We start from the raw sequence: 18,056 nt of genomic DNA on the forward strand, positions 1-18,056 counted from the left end.
CCTAGCTGATCCTATCCACAATGGAAAATACAGCACTACATATAAATACAATACACTAGTTCTAGATAATGGAAAAAAATAAACCTAAATTTCAAATATTGTTCCTCCTGCTGTTGCTCCGTATCATTGTTTGCTTCAGCAATATTCAAAGGTTCTTTTTTTATATTATACTCCCCATACCGAAACTTCGTTACAAGAAAGTTTTTCACACCTAGGTGAGTTACTGTAAATTTTGTTGTACTGCCTACTGTTTCAAACAGTAGGCAAATTGTATTACAATCTTTTAGCGCATCTTTCCCCTTCGCGCCTTTCCATCCGCACACCGCGATAGCTTCCGGCTTGAATATAGCTTTCAGCGCCTGCGTCATTCTTGTGGTCGAATTACCTGAAGTTATGTGATAGCGCAGCCAATCTACCACATGTTGAAAATATTCATTGTCAGCTAATTTTTGTTCAAATTCGACGACCTGCTCCCCGGTACTCATTGCTTCCACACAGAGAAGCCTTCTGGCACTGTTCTGGTGGAAGTAAGCGGCTCGGCAAAAATGGTGGCTCTGATCTGGTCGAGAAATCCTTCCGCCGTGGTAGTCGAGTCCTTGAATATCTGTAGCATGCCCCCGTGCTTTTTCAGTCTAGGCTGCATCAGCTGCACGGCAGCTTCCAAGCTCTCAAGCTTTACTCGTTGCGCTTTCTGCTCCTGGCGCACCTCCTGAATTGTTAATTCTATACCATCCAGCTTCTTTAAAACAGTGTCCATGAAATTGGACATGTTTTGTGGAAGCATTGCTTCCTTGCTGGATGGATGGGGTTAGGCATACGGCCTTGGATTAGAAGCAGGAGTGTGAGAGGTTATTTTGCATGCAATAGAAGCTATCGGGTGCACTTTCTTGGGCACTGTGCCCATCGAGCTGCTCGACGGTGGTGCGCTGGCCGTTTTTGTATGCGTGCTATTCCGAGCGGTTGTTGTAACCGGTTCGGCCGTTATTGTTGCCGTTGCCGCTGCCGCTTCCGTTGCTGGTGCTGGCTTTCGAACTATTCGTAACGAGCTACGAAGCCGTGCGATCGCTGAGCCCAACCCAGAAGGTTCTGGCTGCGCTTGGCTCGCTACCGGCGTATGGCCCTGGCGGGCAAGGTTTTGCTCAACCAACGTTAAGCGAGGCGTCGACGCTACCTTCGCCTCAGGAGCAATCTGCAGTTCTGCTTGGCGACAGCCGTCGTTTTTCATTGAAATGATCCATAGTCTACAAAGCATAACATATTTTGGTGATTTGCATACAAGCGTAATCTATACCTTTACACATAACCTGCAATTTTGTGCTGAACAATTGGCGACATCGGACACGATTCGGGAAGAGCTACACCTACACAGAACGGACAATTATTTGGACCCTTCGCAGCCCACAAAAACTCACATAACATATTAATAGAATGTGTAAAAACACTTACCAGCCTTTTGAACTTGAATACATAATTTGTTGTTAGAAAAACTGGCAAAATAATGTGAGAAGGAATTTGCTGTGTGCGTGATCCAGGGTTGTCGAGGATTACATAGACATGTTCAGCGAGTTGTAAGTAGTTTTACTGTAGAGCTGTCACTTTCGCACTTCTTGGACTGCAGCTTGGATCATTCTCATCATTCACATGTTAGTTTCATTTAAATTATGTATTAAACAGCTCGGGGAATGATTATTAGTTACTTTTAGGACATTTAAGGCCAAAAATACACGGACCGGAATTCCACCTGATGTCAAACCCATATACAAAGTGTCAACGGCAACATTCCCGAACTATCATATCCATACATTTTTCAGCAAGCGGAAGTCCGCGGCCGCATGTCGGCCTAAGAATGAAAAACTAAACGCTGCGGTACCGGGTGTAAACAAAATAAATGACACCACTACAAAACCCGCCCCACGAGCAATGTTTACATTTTGCGACGCAATCTGTCATAAAAGTAGTCGCATGGAAGGTCTGTGCGACTTTTTTGAGCGCTTTGTTTTGATTTTATGGCGGCGCGTTTCAATGGTTGTATTGATAATGAGTTACTCTCTGTCGCGGAGTGAGCTACTCTCGTAATTGGTGTGCTGTTCCGGTGCGCGCATAAAATGGCGGCACCATATGATCGTGCCATGTGATTGAAAAAAAGGACAAAAGGTATATCTTTATCTATCTGTCTTATTACCGCCCATTGCAGTACTCATCTCTATCTTTCCCGTTGAAGCGTATCCTTCTTGCATGCATGCTACCCTGGTATTGAAGGAAGATCAGCTGGTAACAGATTTTTTTACTAGTACAGATATTATGGAAAAAAACGTACTTACGGGTACATGCTAGTGATATCTATCCCCTCACGATTCTGGATCGACCAATCGGGTGTTGTGTGCCAACCACGTTACGAATCATTTAGTCAGACTACTTCAACACCAAGTTGAAGGCGATTATTTTATAGAGCTCGCTTACAATGTCTTTTAAATAATCGTTACATAGCGGTGTGATTGTGAAGTACAAAACCGAATAAGAGCATTAACATTACAGGGTTTTACAAGTCAGAATCGAATGTCAGCAAAACAATTTCAGAAGCTCAAGATGCAGTTTAGCTGTCAAAAGTTGTTGTTTCACCGCACCGATGCTATTTTCAATAGCGCAATTTGATTTTTAAATTGCTCAAGTTGTTTTTTTAGAGGCCTTTCGCATCGTTTTGCAAATTCAAACACGAATTTTGAGATTATTTGTATACAAATCAATTATTTAGTGCATTTCTAGCGTTATATTTATGAAACATTACGTATTTATTGTAAAAAAATGAGTGTTTCTGTGCAAAAAGCTACGAGCACTTGCGTATGTAAACATGTACAATGTTTATGTAGCTTTTTGCGCAGAAAATCGCCATTTTTACCATAAATACGTAATATTTCATAAATATAATGCTTAAATGAATAAAAGCATTGATCTCAATCATATAATCTAAAAATGAGTGTTTGAATTTGCAAAACGATGCGAAAGGCCTCTAAAAAAATAACTTGAGCGATTTAAAAATCAAATTGCGCTATTGAAAATAGCATCGGTGCGGTGAAACAACAACGTATGACAGCTAAAGTGAATCTTGAGCTTCTGAAATTGTTTTGCTGACATTCTATTCTGACTTGTAAAACCCTGTATAAGTGTCGTTTAGGGTATGGTTCAAAATAGAATGGTTTACTTTTGTAAAAGAAGGATACTCTTGCAAACATGATAAGAATTTCAACAGAAAATAATGTGTACAGTACATGTGGAAAATCCTGAAATGCGTTTTTCCTTGCTCTTTTTTTAAACATGTCGTTGTGTTTTATTCCCTACCGGAAAAGGTAATAAAATGTGAGAGTGTTCAAGCTCACCTGATTTAAAAACCAGGTAAAATTGTGCACCTGTAAAACAATGGATAGAAGACGCCGGGCAACCATGGAAAAGGTTGATTTCAGATCAGTTCAGGGTTATCGACACTGTAGTGAGGGGTAACATTTAGTGCCTACAGCATTGAGTTCAATACAAAAAAGATACATACAGAATGGGGTAATGCAAATTTCCGTTGGTAAAACGGAAGAATACGAAGAGGGAGAATTCGCAAAATAAACCCGTGCTTAAATACGCATTCCGTACCGTTGCGTGGAACGGGGGCAAATCTCCATAGCATTTGCCTGTCTAACCCGTTGCTTAAAACCATTATGGGCACAACAGCATGCAACACTATCAGCTGGAATGATGTCGACGATGAATGAGGCAATGCGCGGAAAACCATGAGCGATTTAGCGATTTAAAAATCAAATTGCGCTATTGAAAATAGCATCGGTGCGGTGAAACAACAACGTATGACAGCTAAAGTGAATCTTGAGCTTCTGAAATTGTTTTGCTGACATTCTATTCTGACTTGTAAAACCCTGTATAAGTGTCGTTTAGGGTATGGTTCAAAATAGAATGGTTTACTTTTGTAAAAGAAGGATACTCTTGCAAACATGATAAGAATTTCAACAGAAAATAATGTGTACAGTACATGTGGAAAATCCTGAAATGCGTTTTTCCTTGCTCTTTTTTAAACATGTCGTTGTGTTTTATTCCCTACCGGAAAAGGTAATAAAATGTGAGAGTGTTCAAGCTCACCTGATTTAAAAACCAGGTAAAATTGTGCACCTGTAAAACAATGGATAGAAGACGCCGGGCAACCATGGAAAACCGTTGCTTAAAACCATTATGGGCACAACAGCATGCAACACTATCAGCTGGAATGATGTCGACGATGAATGAGGCAATGCGCGGAAAACCATCATCATCAGATAGACCGCTAAACTTATCTTTATCAAATGCACTGCCAAAACCGCCATCATCATCAACAAGGCCGCCAAAACCACCATCATCATCAGCTGGGCCGCTAAAGCTATCAGCTAGGCCGCTAAAGCTAGCACCTAGGCCGTTAAAGCTATCATCATCATCAGTTGCACCGCCAAAACCACCATCATCATCAACAGGGCCCCTAAAGCTATCAACTAGACCATCAAAACCTCCATCATCATCAACTGCACCGCCCCAACCATGATCATCTTCAGCTGGACCGTCAAAATCACCGTCGTCATCAGCTTCAGCCACGTGTCGAGCTGCACCTTCTAATGTTTCGAGGTTTACCGTGGTTGACCTAGAAGCAGCACCGACTTTGGAGCCAGCGTTATTACCAGAGTCACTATCAAATCGTGTTCTGGCCAAGTTTTCCAAAACGGAACCAATTATGATATGCTTTGAGGTAGTCACGGTTTGTTCGATTTTGGGACGGTTGCCATGTATTAACTTTGAACTCGCGTTGGCCAGGGTGGCCTTCAAACATCGTTTGAGGAAGGTCATCGTTTGCCGAAATAAGCAGAACTGTGGTGGATACTGTTTCGATGCGGATTTTCGACATTTGATCGTCCAGGCGATCACAGAAACCCTTAGGAGATTTCCCTTACTGGAAACGTTGGAGTTTAGAGGCTTTACCTTGGGCAGGGGGACATACCTAAACTCTTTGAATGAGAAATCGATAGATGTTGGATGGGCATAATCCTATCCTGACAGTCCGAACGAATCTGCCCTGCCATGATCGGAGTTGGTTTTATTTATACTCAAATAAAGTTAAAGGTTTCGCACCTATGGTCCAGGGTTGTATGTTGGAAAGTTATTGTTTTCACTAAGCTGGTTACGTTTGTCTTTTGTTGATAAAACCAATGGTGTTTGTCACTAAGTTCCTGTTTTGGGATTAATGCTTATACTGTTCCTGCTTTGGGTTATAATGCATAAACTGTTCCTGCTTATGTTGTACGTTTCGGTTATTTCTGTTAAGTGTGTCACAATTGATTTTTTTATGACCGGTGTGGCCTGAATTCTTTTGGTTGCTTTGATATGGTATAATCTGCTTTACTGAATGTGTAATGAATGTGTTACAATAGTGTGGTTTGGCTTCCTAAGTTTGTGTTACTATGTGTCTATAGCTGATAGTGTGTATTATAATATGTTCTTTATAGCAGATATGCTACACAATGATTTGGACACCCAACCTCGTCACATTGCTGTCCCAGAAGGTAGATTAGCTACAGTCATCCGTGGACAAACTGGAAAAGCGGTTTACTCGGCGAGACAAAGATATCGCACTGCTCCAGGTGACTTTGGATGACGTTGAAAACAACGTGTGCGGACGCCAGAGGACAACATATGACGAGAATTTCCAATTCAACATGTTAGACAGCGTAGAAGAGTAGGTGGAATTTGAAGATAAGCTGGCAGAGCGAGCATATGTTGAAACTGTGTTGAGATGGGAGAACAATCGCATTACCATGGAGGAATCTAACGCCAGACTCTTTGAAGTAAAGCATTTGATCTTCCGCATACAGCTCCAAGCACAGTGTTCCTGGACTGGCACGGGCAAGAAGCAGAAGCATCCTCTACGTAAGTGAAGAAAGGTGGTGAAATTTTTCCAATCATTGTGTAACAATCGGTATGTGTCCGCGAACGATGAATTGGTGGCAATTTTTTTTAAAAATAAACTTCGATTTGTCCAGAGTCGTCTCAATTAGGAAGGCTTGCGCCGAAGTAGACCGCACAACAGAGCATTTTGTGAACACGAATAACATAACCTTTAAAGTTCGAACTTAATGTAAAAAAAAAATACTTCCACTGAAGTTACACAGTGTAGGACAAATTAATAGAACCACTGATTTATTTATTATTCACTTATCATATTTCATTACCCAAGGTGAATCAATCTTTACCAAACTTTCATAAAAGCACTATTAGACTGTTTGCTTTAAGGCTGTTTTTAAAGTTTGTTGGTAAGTTAACAAACAAAAAAGTAATGATAAGAAATGTAAAAAACCCAAAAGTCATACGCCAAAATAAAAGGAACAGTTCAGGAAATTTTAATATAATAATCATTTATTATTAGCAATATGGCCTTTTTGGACCGTTACTCCTGAATTAAAAAAAATCATTTATCATTATTAAATATCAGTATGTTATGTTATTAAGTTATCTGATAACTTAACTTAAATTAGTGAACTAATGCGTACACATTTTTTATAGGAGCGCTTAGCGGCAAGTCGCACTGTCTTTAAGTAACATGTGCGCTAATGTACTAATGCGAGAATATTACGGCACTCACTTGAGTGTTTCGAGCTTCCTTTGCACTGAGAGACGAAATTGTGGTGAGTACAGTATCGGACAGAATGATAGGACCCTAGTGTTTTCAACGCAGCATGCACCCGTTGGGACAGGTTTATGTGTGGTTTGTGTGTTTGTTAGTAGTTTTTTTTGTGTTTTGGGTTAGGTTTTTGATGTAATAAGCAGGGCCTCCGCCCTCGCGATCAGTGTTTTTTCGATGTATTAACAATTTTACGGTCTTCTGAAGACGTCCGGTTGACTTGCGCGTTTCGGTTGTCCAAGCGCGTTTCGGTTGTCTAAGCGCGGTTGTCCGAAGCGCGTTTGGCACAAAAGTGCGCGATCGTTCCATTACGAACTCGATCGTTTTGCGCTTAATGCCAGCAGCCGCCATTCGCTTAATGATATGGCGCTGATAATCGGTACAATGTTTACCTCGACCCATTGTAATAAAAATTGCTTGCTTAGACCGTCAAGAACACACTGGTTAAACACTTGAACACGACTGATGCCGTGCACTGCCTGCGTTCTGCTTTTATACGCGATGAATCACATCGTTGTCGAGCAGCAAAAAAAGCGTATGGATAAAAACTATCAATGAGTGAGCGAGTGGGCATCTACTCATTCAAAACGATAACAGAATACTGCCGCGCTCATGAAACAAAACGCACATCGAAAAGAACACCTGCGCGCCAGCTCAATGCACGCACAAAGTTTCCCATGCGCACACAACGTGCAACGCAGAGATGCACGAAGGCCTTTCAATGGCGTGCACTGGAGAAACACCTGTGAGGGAATGCCGAGTTCATTGCTATTGTGCGCGTGTCCATTTTGCATCGCTGCGCATGCACATTCATCAATCAGCACACTTGCGCTGTCGTCCGAGGAACAAGAGCTACTGTCGATGCAAACTTTAGCTTTTATCCAAGTGTAAACGCACGTTGTTTCTCATGATAACACACATTATCAGAATACTTTCAACGCAATCTTAATGCCCTATCTTAATGTCCGATACTGTACCTTCGTCTATGCCAGGGGCCTCCAAACTTTACAGCTCGCGGGCCGCATTGCTTCAAAAATAATTATGTTGAGGGCCATTTGGCGCTACCTTTAACTGATGAGTGAACGTTTAAATCTCGTTTTTATAATAAAATACTTACGATATTTGTACAGTTTCCTGTTACTATAGCTTGATTATTGTCTGAGAAAAGTAAAAAATACATTTTAATTTTAAAAATTCATAATAACGAAATATTTATATTAACTCTGGCAAAGTCATCGTGGGCCGCATTATAGCTCTTGAGGGCCGCATGCGGCCCGCGGGCCGTAGTTTGGAGACCCCTGGTCTATGCGTTAAGCTATTTCAAGCGCTTAATTGAAGGAATTCCTACGATGGGCCGCAATGCACACTCCACACTACAACAGCGTTTAGATTTTAAACGTTTGTCCGCTGCTGGGTACTCCCAGCAAAAAATCGCGGAAATACTTGGCTGATCCAAAATATTCCTGTTTAACGCGCTGCATAGCACGGGCACGAAAACATCAACGGGTCGGACGCAAGACAACCGCTTGGGATGATACTCGGATAACGCGATTGTGCAAGGCCGAGCCTTTCAAGTCGGCCAGGGCAATTAGCGACGAGCTGCAACTGTCCGTAAGTGATCGTCAGTGCTGCGTCGCCTATTTGAATACAACCTGGTCGGCCGGTGTCCCCGCAAAGTTCCGTTGCTTTGACGGAGCCACGTTCAAGCCCGGTTGCAGTTTGCTCAAGAGTTCGACTGGTGATAACCTGATAACAGGTGATAACCTCAACAAGTGGCGAAATGTACTGTGGTCGGACAAGTCCAAAGTGAATTTGGTAGGTTCGGATTCTGAAATGCTGGGTGCGTCGTACATTGAATACCTCCTTCCGGCCACAGTACACCACTGTAAAAACCGTGAAGCACGGCGGAGGCAACATCATGGTTTGGGGATGTTTCTCTAGGTACGGTGTCGGTCCTATCTTTTGGATAAAAGATATCATAAGCCAACACAGATACTTAAACATCATCCAAACTGTCATGCTGCCTCATGCAGAGTGGGAGATGTCATTGAAATGGCAATTGATGCATGACAATGATCTAAAACGTTCCGCAAAAGCGGTTAAAAAATGGTTTGTTGATCACAAAATTGATGTCATGAATTGGCCTGCACAATCGCCCGACCTGAATCCGATCGAGAATCTGTGGCAGATTGTTAAATCTAAACTTGCACCGCCAGGTTCTCGAACTAAACAGAAACTGTGGCAGCAATTAAAGGCAGCTTGTTACAGCATTCCGCCATCGACTTGCCAAGAGTTGGTGGAATCCATGTCTAAAAGGATGCTAACTGTCATCCGGAACAATGGGCATGCTACCAAATATTAAATTCTGCCAAGTTAGCCCAGGGTAAGGTTGTTTTGTTATTATTATTTTTTTCAAATGTACGGGCTGGCCACATTGCGAATTTTACGCTGGAGCTGTTATTTAATAATGATAAATATTTATAATATTCAAATTTTCTGAACTGGTCCTATTATTTTGGCGTATAATTTTTTTAGTTATTTTGCCATTTCTTATCATTCCTTATCATCTTTTACATTTTTGTTTGTTTACATATCAACAGACTTTAAAAACAGCCTTAAACATTTTAAAAGTGTTTTCTTGAATATTTGGTAAAGATTGATTCATTTTAGGTAATGAAATATGATAAGTGAATAATAAATTCATTAGTGGTCCTACTGATTTGTCCGACACTACATTAATGAATCTTTTATTACTAAAAAACATTAAAAAGTACACAATGATGGAGAAAATACCTATACTTTGCTGTGTGGTACTCGGATGAACTAAAAAAACATCTGCTTCTTTTGTATACACGGCGACTAATTTGCACTTTATCTCCTCGATTGGTATCTTTTTTATGGAGAAATCTAAATCCTTTATGCTGGTGGACCGGATATTCATAATCAAGGACGAACACGGAACATTAAAACTCTCTAAGGTTTTGCTAAAAATGTTCCAATGCACACACATGCTACCTTCCTCTTGGGATGTTGTTTTGTACATCGCAATATTGTTATTTTTCAACGAAAACCAATGATTTCTGACGTCCGCTTTCAACGTACAATCTGCCATCGCATGGAGATATACAGTTTGACCATTGTTTTCAACATAAGGGAATGATTTTATGTTTCCTAGTTTGGCATACTGGATATGCTGTGATTCAAACAGCCTAGTAACAACCTGTTCTAAGCAGTTTTTGCCAGATCTTAATTTATTTTTTAATTTTTTGTTGGAACGCTTTGAAAGAGTATGCCGATAAAATGTGTACAATGGACCAAACCTGTCTACATCGTCAAACACATGTATCAGGTTCTTAACGTTGCTTGACACTAGTGTAAGGTCATACACGCTCGGGAAATCTATAACCTATTGTCGCAATAATTCCCTTGCATAAGGCCAATGTTCCTCATACTCTTAGGAGTTCAACAATGTTAGGGCACCAAAATAATGCATGACATGGGTATACTTCCTATCTGTTATCCTGCCTTTTTAAATAATCGAACTAGCATTGTGTAGGAATTAATTATGCTCCATTCCTTTCCAGAACTTTATTCATTTTAAAGTTCGATCCTTTCGAGCGAATTCTAAAGGTAACTTTAGCTGCTCCAGGTCCTTGGAAATTGCCTTATGTACCTGTGGAGATCACTTCGTTGCGGCAGAAAACTTTCCCTCCGACCATTCCCGAATAGATTTCCGAGATATCCCATAATCGCGGAAATGCAGAGGTTCACTCGAAATAACATCTGTAATTATATCGCAGTTATCAAGGTATGTTAAAGGAGTTGCATTTTTGTAGTGACCCACGTATACATCCCTCTTGAAATCGTCGTGATTTCGTGGCTCATCATCAATCTGCCCATAATAGGTGCGATGTGTTACGGGATCTTTGGTTGTAACCGTTTGACTCTTTTGGCACCTGTGAGAGTTGAAGTTTTGAACTCCTAAAAAATTGCAATCATAAATTATTGATGAGCATGTTATGTAAATTGTTGGTTTTTTACCTTTGTGGGAGCGATTAAAAGACGATGTAAACCGTTCTAAGAGTGAACTAAGACTAACTACATTTATTCGATATTCAGTGTAACCACGGTTGCTGTAACCAATGGCTACTTGATTACAACTAAGACATTGCTATAAGCAATCCACCACACCTTTTATGTATGCCCGAGCAGGCAAATCGGCATTAATAGCCTTTAGGGGCACTGTTGTTGGAATCTACTTTTGGTCCCTAATTTGAAGTCTCGAACGCGTTTAGTGTCGTGAGTACATAACAACTAGTTTATTTCAATCGATTGTTCGGGATCGGTTGAGCACGTCCGATCGAGATCGAAGTCGATACGAGGATTTGTAAGGTTCGCGGAGCGAAGGAATAGGTCCGTTCGTTGTCGAGGTCGGCGAGAGAAAAAAAAAGAGTGTGCTCGATGACAGCAGGAAGTGAAGTGCCGGACATGCGGCGAACGTCACCTTGACAAGTTCGTGTGCCTGGTGAGTGTGCTCCGCGGAGATCCGTGTCCTTGCCCCATGACTGTCACGATCGCCCGGTGAATCTAGCGCATGATTCCATACAATCCGCAGTGTTGCGTTTGCTTCGCGCCAACTTTGCCTGTATTTTCAATGAGCCAAGCGATTTTACCCCCTCCTACACGCATTGTATTCTAAAGCACGCTTGTCGCGGCAACGTTCACCACACACACATACACATCTCCACACTCAGGGTACGACATCTTCCCTGTTGCTGTTCTGGACTCAGACAAAATTTGTGTCTCTACACTTATTGTTCAAAAAAGTAGTAGCTCCTAGGATCTGAATTTACAAACAAATATCAAAATGTTATGTTCTGCTAATGATATTGCACTGAATTTAATTGCACTACATTAAGTTTTTACATATCTTTCGTAAAAGTTCGTCAGAGTATGAAAATGTCGATACAATTTGTCATTAATAACTTAAATTTTAAGATTTTCGCGCATAAAATTATGACGCACGATGTGTGTGCGGCGGCGTAATTCGCTACTCGTATAGCCGTCTCGCTTCTTCTTGTGTGTGTTTTACCGTTGCTCACCGCTTCAAGAACATTGCTGCTCACACACACGTCAGTCTGTGGCAAACAATTGGAGGGGAGGATGTGTCGGTTTGCTCCAGAAATCGTGTGTGATTTTGGTGTTCTGGATTTGGTTCCATCGCTGTTTGTTTTGGTGAAATTGAAAAGGTAAGAATCATCAACCGATGTAAAAGTGTGAGAGTAAGATGATGCTGATGGTGACTGATGCTTTTCTTTGTTTCTTTTCCTGCTTTCATCCACTGATGGCGTCGAGCATCGCCGAGGATGTGATCGAATGCGGAAAATTCTAAACGAGGAGCTTCATTCCGGATTTTGTCGCGCGTCTGTGTGTGTATGTGTGTGCATGCCTGCGTGGCTGTGTGTGTTTTGCGGCTTCGCGTTAACGAGATCCTAAGGGATCATTAATTTACGCCTGCGTTGACATCCTTCACGATTTACTTAACCACTTTTCTATTATCATTTAATAATTTTCGCTGCATCTACCGGCACCAATCCTTCCCAAATGAGATTTGCATTCGTTCTGGCGATGAGTTTCGAACGATCACAACACAGCGCGAGAGTGAAGAACACAAAGTAAATGGCACTATGTACAAGTGTTGATCATGTAGTCAAAATAAAGTATAATGGAATTTATTTTACTTTACATGAATTGATTTTATTCTGATTTACATTTCAACTATTGTTATCAGCCAAGTTGTAAACGTTAAAAATTTCATGAAGTGAAAACATCTTTACCAGATAAATGAAACGATAATCGACGCATTTTGACCATATCGAATTATGATCGTCTTTACACATAGTGTCATCTCTTGCGCTTCAGGGTCTCACGCTCAGAGCAAAAATTCTATCTTCGCAACGGTGAACGCTCCAGCTGTGGAGGGCTGGAGGAGTGCGAGTGTGTGTCTCATGCACACAGCGAAATTTTGGTCAACATCTCGTTGGTGGGAGCGTTTTTCCATGGGATGGGGTAGTGGAGTACGAGTGTGTCGCATGATTCCTTTAAAACTAGGGCCAGGGGTAGCGAGAGGCATCAAAATGAGTTACTCTTTGCCAAGCGGGCTGAAAGGTGCTTCTATCGGATTGTCTGATCGGGCGCCATTTAATCAATCCGTTAGCGAAAAGTCGCATGGATTTTGGTACCGGGGTTTGCTTAATTTTAAATTGGCGACCATTTATTAGAATGCCAAATTTTTCTAGATAATTTAGCTCCGTCACAAACGATCGCAAATAATCCTCAACCGATTCCGGTTTGGATTCGCCCGCAAAAATGGCCTCTGGCATCACCGGCACCTCTGGCATCTCAGGGAGCCGCATTAGAATCGGCCAGAATTGGTTCAATCCACTCTTATGAAGAGGTAACCCATCAATAAAATAATCCAATTCTATGGTCCCTAAATTTGGAGTCACAAGTCTATAGTGCAATGGAAAATGTATTAGTACAAAACAATCTTCCCACTCTCCTCTCACCCCCCCCCCCCCCCACCAACCATTTTTAAAACAAGAAAACACGAAATAAAATCACAAATACAGCTACCATTGTCCTCCCACCCATAACACTGTTGACCGTTGCAATCATTCAGCGCGTGGAGGCAGAAGAAGGAGTCTGCAAAAAGGTACGCGCATCCTTTGGCAGTTCCCTGTGGTTATTTTTGCGCAGGAGTTGCAGCAACGAATTCATGGAACGATGCGATAGATTGGTTTCCAAAGCCCATACACGAAGAGCATCCTTGAAGGATAAGTCATCGCATAGGGCTTCGCAGAAACCAGCATTATCGTCATCATCCGAATTCGTTGCATCGCTTGTCGCAGCTGAAATGTGACAAACGTTAGAAAGACCAACACTTTTAACTAGTTAATAATTTACCTAAATCGCCGAACTCCGTGTGCACCTCTTCGTCAACCTGCACGGGTAGCTCTGGGACAACCGCTTGCTCGGAAGGCCGTGAAGAAGGCCCTGCTTGCTCATTTGCAACATTTGCGATGCATATAAACACGGTGGTGCTTTTCTAATAGTGTGCCGTTAATCACTGTTACCTTCATCGTCTTGAAGCGTTTCTTCCCATTTCATCATTCGATGCTTCAAGAGTTGATCACGCTTCTTGTACACCGATCCACTATCCTTATCACGCTTTGCTGCCATCGTATTTTTTCGGAACTTGTGTAAAATCGACCGAACGCTGAAGAAATAATTGTTTTTTGTTTTGCGCTTCGTCACTGCTGTCAAACGGTTTTTTTTTTTCAAAATGGGTGCTCCCTTCTTCGTGTTCAAATGAGAAAGGATGATCAAACTAAATGAGAAACATGCTTGCTATCTCAACATGCCGATTGGCAGCCATCCATTTGCATGGAGCGCTCTCGCCCGTGGACCACCGCACTACCAGCAATATACCGTCCGTGAGTTGCATCTATGAGATAGCAGTCGTACTTCCGTAAACATTAGCCGGCATCGCGAATAAATGAACACATTTTAACAGTCGTTTATAGTCCATTTTGGTTTAACCGAGTTCATTTGTTGTTCATTCCTGGTAAAATAATGTAAAATAAACGATCAGTCAAAACAGTAAACGACTGCTCGATATCGCATATTACCATACACGGGGAAAAAATTCGAGCAGTATAATTAAACGACTGTTAACAAAGTGGGTTTATTCTACAGGTGGGCTTATCCTAATTATACAATTTGACAGCCATGCTGTAGAAAAATGAAAACGAAATGAACAACTACAATGAATTGTAGTTTTTTTCCATACTGTTTTGAATTAGATAGGATAAGCTTTTTTTGAATGAATTTCAAACTTTAGAAGTAGGATTATTTTCTTTCTTTATTTAGTCGTACTCTTCCTTTAACAATATTGATATAGGTAGTTAATTAGAATAGTTTTGATGTTCAAGTAATAGCTTTAGATCAAACTAGAATTAAAATAATATTGCGCTATAAACGCAGCAGTTTTTCAATAAACGAAACAATGTTTTAAATGATTTCTTGTGTTTCATTGCTGTTAGAAGCTGCACTATTTATCACATTATAGGAACATATCACATATCATTTAATTTATTGACACGACGTCACACATCATGTTGTGTTTCCCTTAGAGCAGGTTTTTGTTTATTATTACTTTCTGTATCCATTCTACATACTCGGGTAAGTATGCGGTAATGGCACATACTCACCCGGTGTGCTACCCTCTACAGCTAATAATTTGCACAAAATTCCAGTCGAAAGCTAAATAATGGTGTACGTGCATATATTTCGTATATGAACCTTACACACATTAATATCTTCCGACGGACACGGGATAGTAAAGGTGCTTTCCTGATGGCCCTCCACATGCAGTTCTTCGCCGACGAATTTTGCGTCATGGTAGGAATAACATGGCCATCCTTGGTCAGGAACCATTGATAGCGAATATTGTCGTGCAGTGTAAACCCTTTTCGAATCATACCTTCAGTGTAGCGCCCCACGCTTCTAACAGTAGGCCTTGTATTTGGCACTACTTGCTTCAGCCGGTTTACTTCCACGCGCTGCAGCTCGAAGATGCGATTTACCGGCTGCGCTAGGCTATACCGCCCGGTCCGCACCAATTGGCGGATGTCGTGCAACCTAGCCTCAAAATCATAGGCCGATATGGTGCCCAGGTCGCCAAAGTTCTCCACATCTTCCAGCACGTGTAGCAAACTATGGACGTTGGAATATGGACTGTTGACCAGTTCCTGGCAGTAGACTTGTGCATAGTCTGCCACAAACTGGTGCAACAGCTCGTCCGCATAGCCCCATCGTGCACGGTGGTATGGTGTAGAGAACATCGTCATTGCAACGAATAGCAGCAAAAAGTGGTTTTACATTTCAGGTTTCGATAGGTCTTTCAAAAAGGCCACTTCGGTGGCCTGCAGTAACATTTTGTGCTCTTTCCAGTACTCAATGTACCGCAGGTCCCGCAATCGTCGTTTCAAGTCTGACAGAAGCCTGAGGCGGCAGATATGCGTCGACAATGCACGCCTATTCCCTGCTGTCATACGGCAATCACGGTACCGATAACCTCTTACTCACAAATGCATCAGCTTTTCAAAAACGCCTTTATCTGCGAAATGCATTCGCTCGGAACCCGGAAAGCTCCGAATCATGTTGCATTTATTTAGTTTCAAGAGTGGCGTAGTTTTTGTACAATGCTCCCAGTATTTGTTTTCCCGAAACTCTTTGTCCGTCCTTGGCCAAGTGATTGCACCGTAACGGAAGAAATGCCGACGCGTTCTGGCGTCATACTCCGTTCGTATGGTGCACTTCTGACAACCCTCGATCGCGTTTAACGCCTTAACACCTGCAAAAAAAAGTTAGCCATTGTACAATTACATATCATGTTTAGATTAATCGCTTGCTTTGCCTTACCTTTGATGTATGCGCGCGCAGGTGCATCGGCGATGATTGCCCGAAGCTTTACTCAGTACACACGACTGCCTATTTTTAAACCGTTCGCCTGCAAACGGTTCATTTCCTTGACGAATTTTTCAAAGTATTCATCCAGCGAGAGTGGCTTGGACTCACCACAAAATATTGCCACCGTCTTCACAGGGAGCCGGGGGACATTGTGAGCACGCGACAAGATCGGCCAAAATTGCGAGCGGCTACTTTTAAATAACGGCAGGCCGGCGACAAAAAAGTTCAGCTCAAAACCACGTTCAGCTGGAGGCACATCGCTGAAAAAGAAAAAGAAAAACATACACAGTTACAAATCTTATAAAATAACTTACAGCAACACGCAACAGCAACGTGACGCTCCGTTGTGTTTGATTCGTCTCGAATGCCCAATTCCGAAGACCGTCCTCCATCGAAACTCCGGCGTAGGGAATTAGCGGCTCCAAACCCTCGTCCTGCACGATACCGTCGTCAAGCACATCGGTTTCGTCAGCGTTGCTGAATGCCGACTACGTCTCCCCATCACTCTCTGGACCACTCGAAACTGGTGAACGGGTATCTTTAATTGTAAAAAATAATTAGCACAGCCCCATTACTAAATCAAAGCATACAACATACCTATCGGTTTCTGTTGATCGGTTCCAGCTACTGGTTCGGTCATAACCGGGCTGGGCGAAGGGACATTTTATACCTAGATTGAACATAAATGCAGTGCAGATAGTGTTAGCACAGTTCCATTACAAAACTAATCTGTTATTACATACCCATCGGTTCCAATTGATCGGTCCCAGCTACTTATTCGGTCAGAACACTTAACTGGACGCGCTTGCGTATCTAGATTGCAGATAAAGCACAAATGCAAATAGTAAATGCACAAGTAAAATTACTGCTATCACTGCAACCGTTGCTCGTTGATCGTTACAAACCTGAAGTCGAAGGCTGCGGTTGATTTTGCTGGGAGCGCTCCCACGCAGCCCATCGCTTTTGAAAGATACTCTTACTTGCGTTATGCAGCGAACCAGTTTCTCTCTCACGTTTCGTAGCCATCGTTTCAAATTGCGAGGAATAATTCTTAAAAATAATGTCTTGTTCCGTACACTTTAATGGCGCTTTCTGTTATGAGTGAAATTTCTTTTTATCCGTTTATCGGCGTACAAAGAGAAATAAGCAACATCAACAAGTGTAATCACGTTAATAAACATTATCACAATTGCTTCCTACTGGTAAGGTAGCATATTATATCTATTTATATAAGTATATATTTAATTTGTTTATTGTACGGTACATGGTGATCATTTTTGTGTATGACTTGTTAATGTACATCTAGCTGGATAGTGATAAATAAAAAAAAATCATTTCTCTATCATTCTATCATAACATAGAGTGTTAACATCTTTCACCTTCCCTTCAGTTAAAATTTTCCCATTATTATTAGCCGATCACATACAGTGTCCTTACGCTACCTGGCTACGTACATTTAACGAATGCAAACAGGATTCGGTTCACGAATGCATAACAAATCACAAAACTATATTATTTAAAACTATACTATACGTAAACCGTTCAATCCACACTGTTCACTCAAATGCCCTACAAATACATGTCTACACAATAATAGGAGGACAATTTAAAGTAATGTATGACGATTATCGGGTCCTGTTACGAACCGAGCTTCCCCGGCATTTCACGCGAAGGATTGGCCCTCAGCAAGAGTTGTGCAGGGTCGTAGCGGAGGAGAAACAAACAGCGGACTTGTGGACATAGAGTCTTTGATACTTGTCTACTAACCAGTTTTTTCCCGTTAGTTGCTTCTAATCCTAATTCTTAAGGTTGGGAAACCTATGCAGAC

At 41.7% G+C, this 18,056-nt stretch overlaps 1 protein-coding gene across 1 annotated transcript; it reads right to left on the reverse strand.

Moving 5' to 3' along the window:
• Window positions 1-481: 481 nt before the first annotated feature.
• Window positions 482-16,502, reverse strand: LOC133390955 (uncharacterized). Its single transcript, XM_061640468.1, has 3 exons — window positions 16,181-16,502; window positions 15,125-16,112; window positions 482-794 (listed from the first exon to the last, which is right to left on the reverse strand). Exons 2-3 carry the CDS (start codon window positions 15,604-15,606, stop codon window positions 482-484), a joined length of 795 nt encoding a protein of 264 aa, XP_061496452.1. The 5' UTR covers window positions 15,607-16,112; window positions 16,181-16,502.
• Window positions 16,503-18,056: the final 1,554 nt, after the last annotated feature.

This window comes from Anopheles gambiae, chromosome 2 (assembly GCF_943734735.2).
Source record: "Anopheles gambiae chromosome 2, idAnoGambNW_F1_1, whole genome shotgun sequence".
Lineage (NCBI taxonomy): Eukaryota > Metazoa > Arthropoda > Insecta > Diptera > Culicidae > Anopheles > Anopheles gambiae.

Excerpts from the sequence above, each read along its gene's own strand:
- LOC133390955 (XM_061640468.1), bottom strand. The coding sequence starts at position 15,606 with ATGACGATGTTCTCTACACCATACCACCGTGCACGATGGGGCTATGCG. Across the intron at positions 795-15,124 it reads TCGTCGGCGAAGAACTGCAT|CAAGGAAGCAATGCTTCCAC; the intron begins GTGGAGGGCCAT and ends CCATCCATCCAG.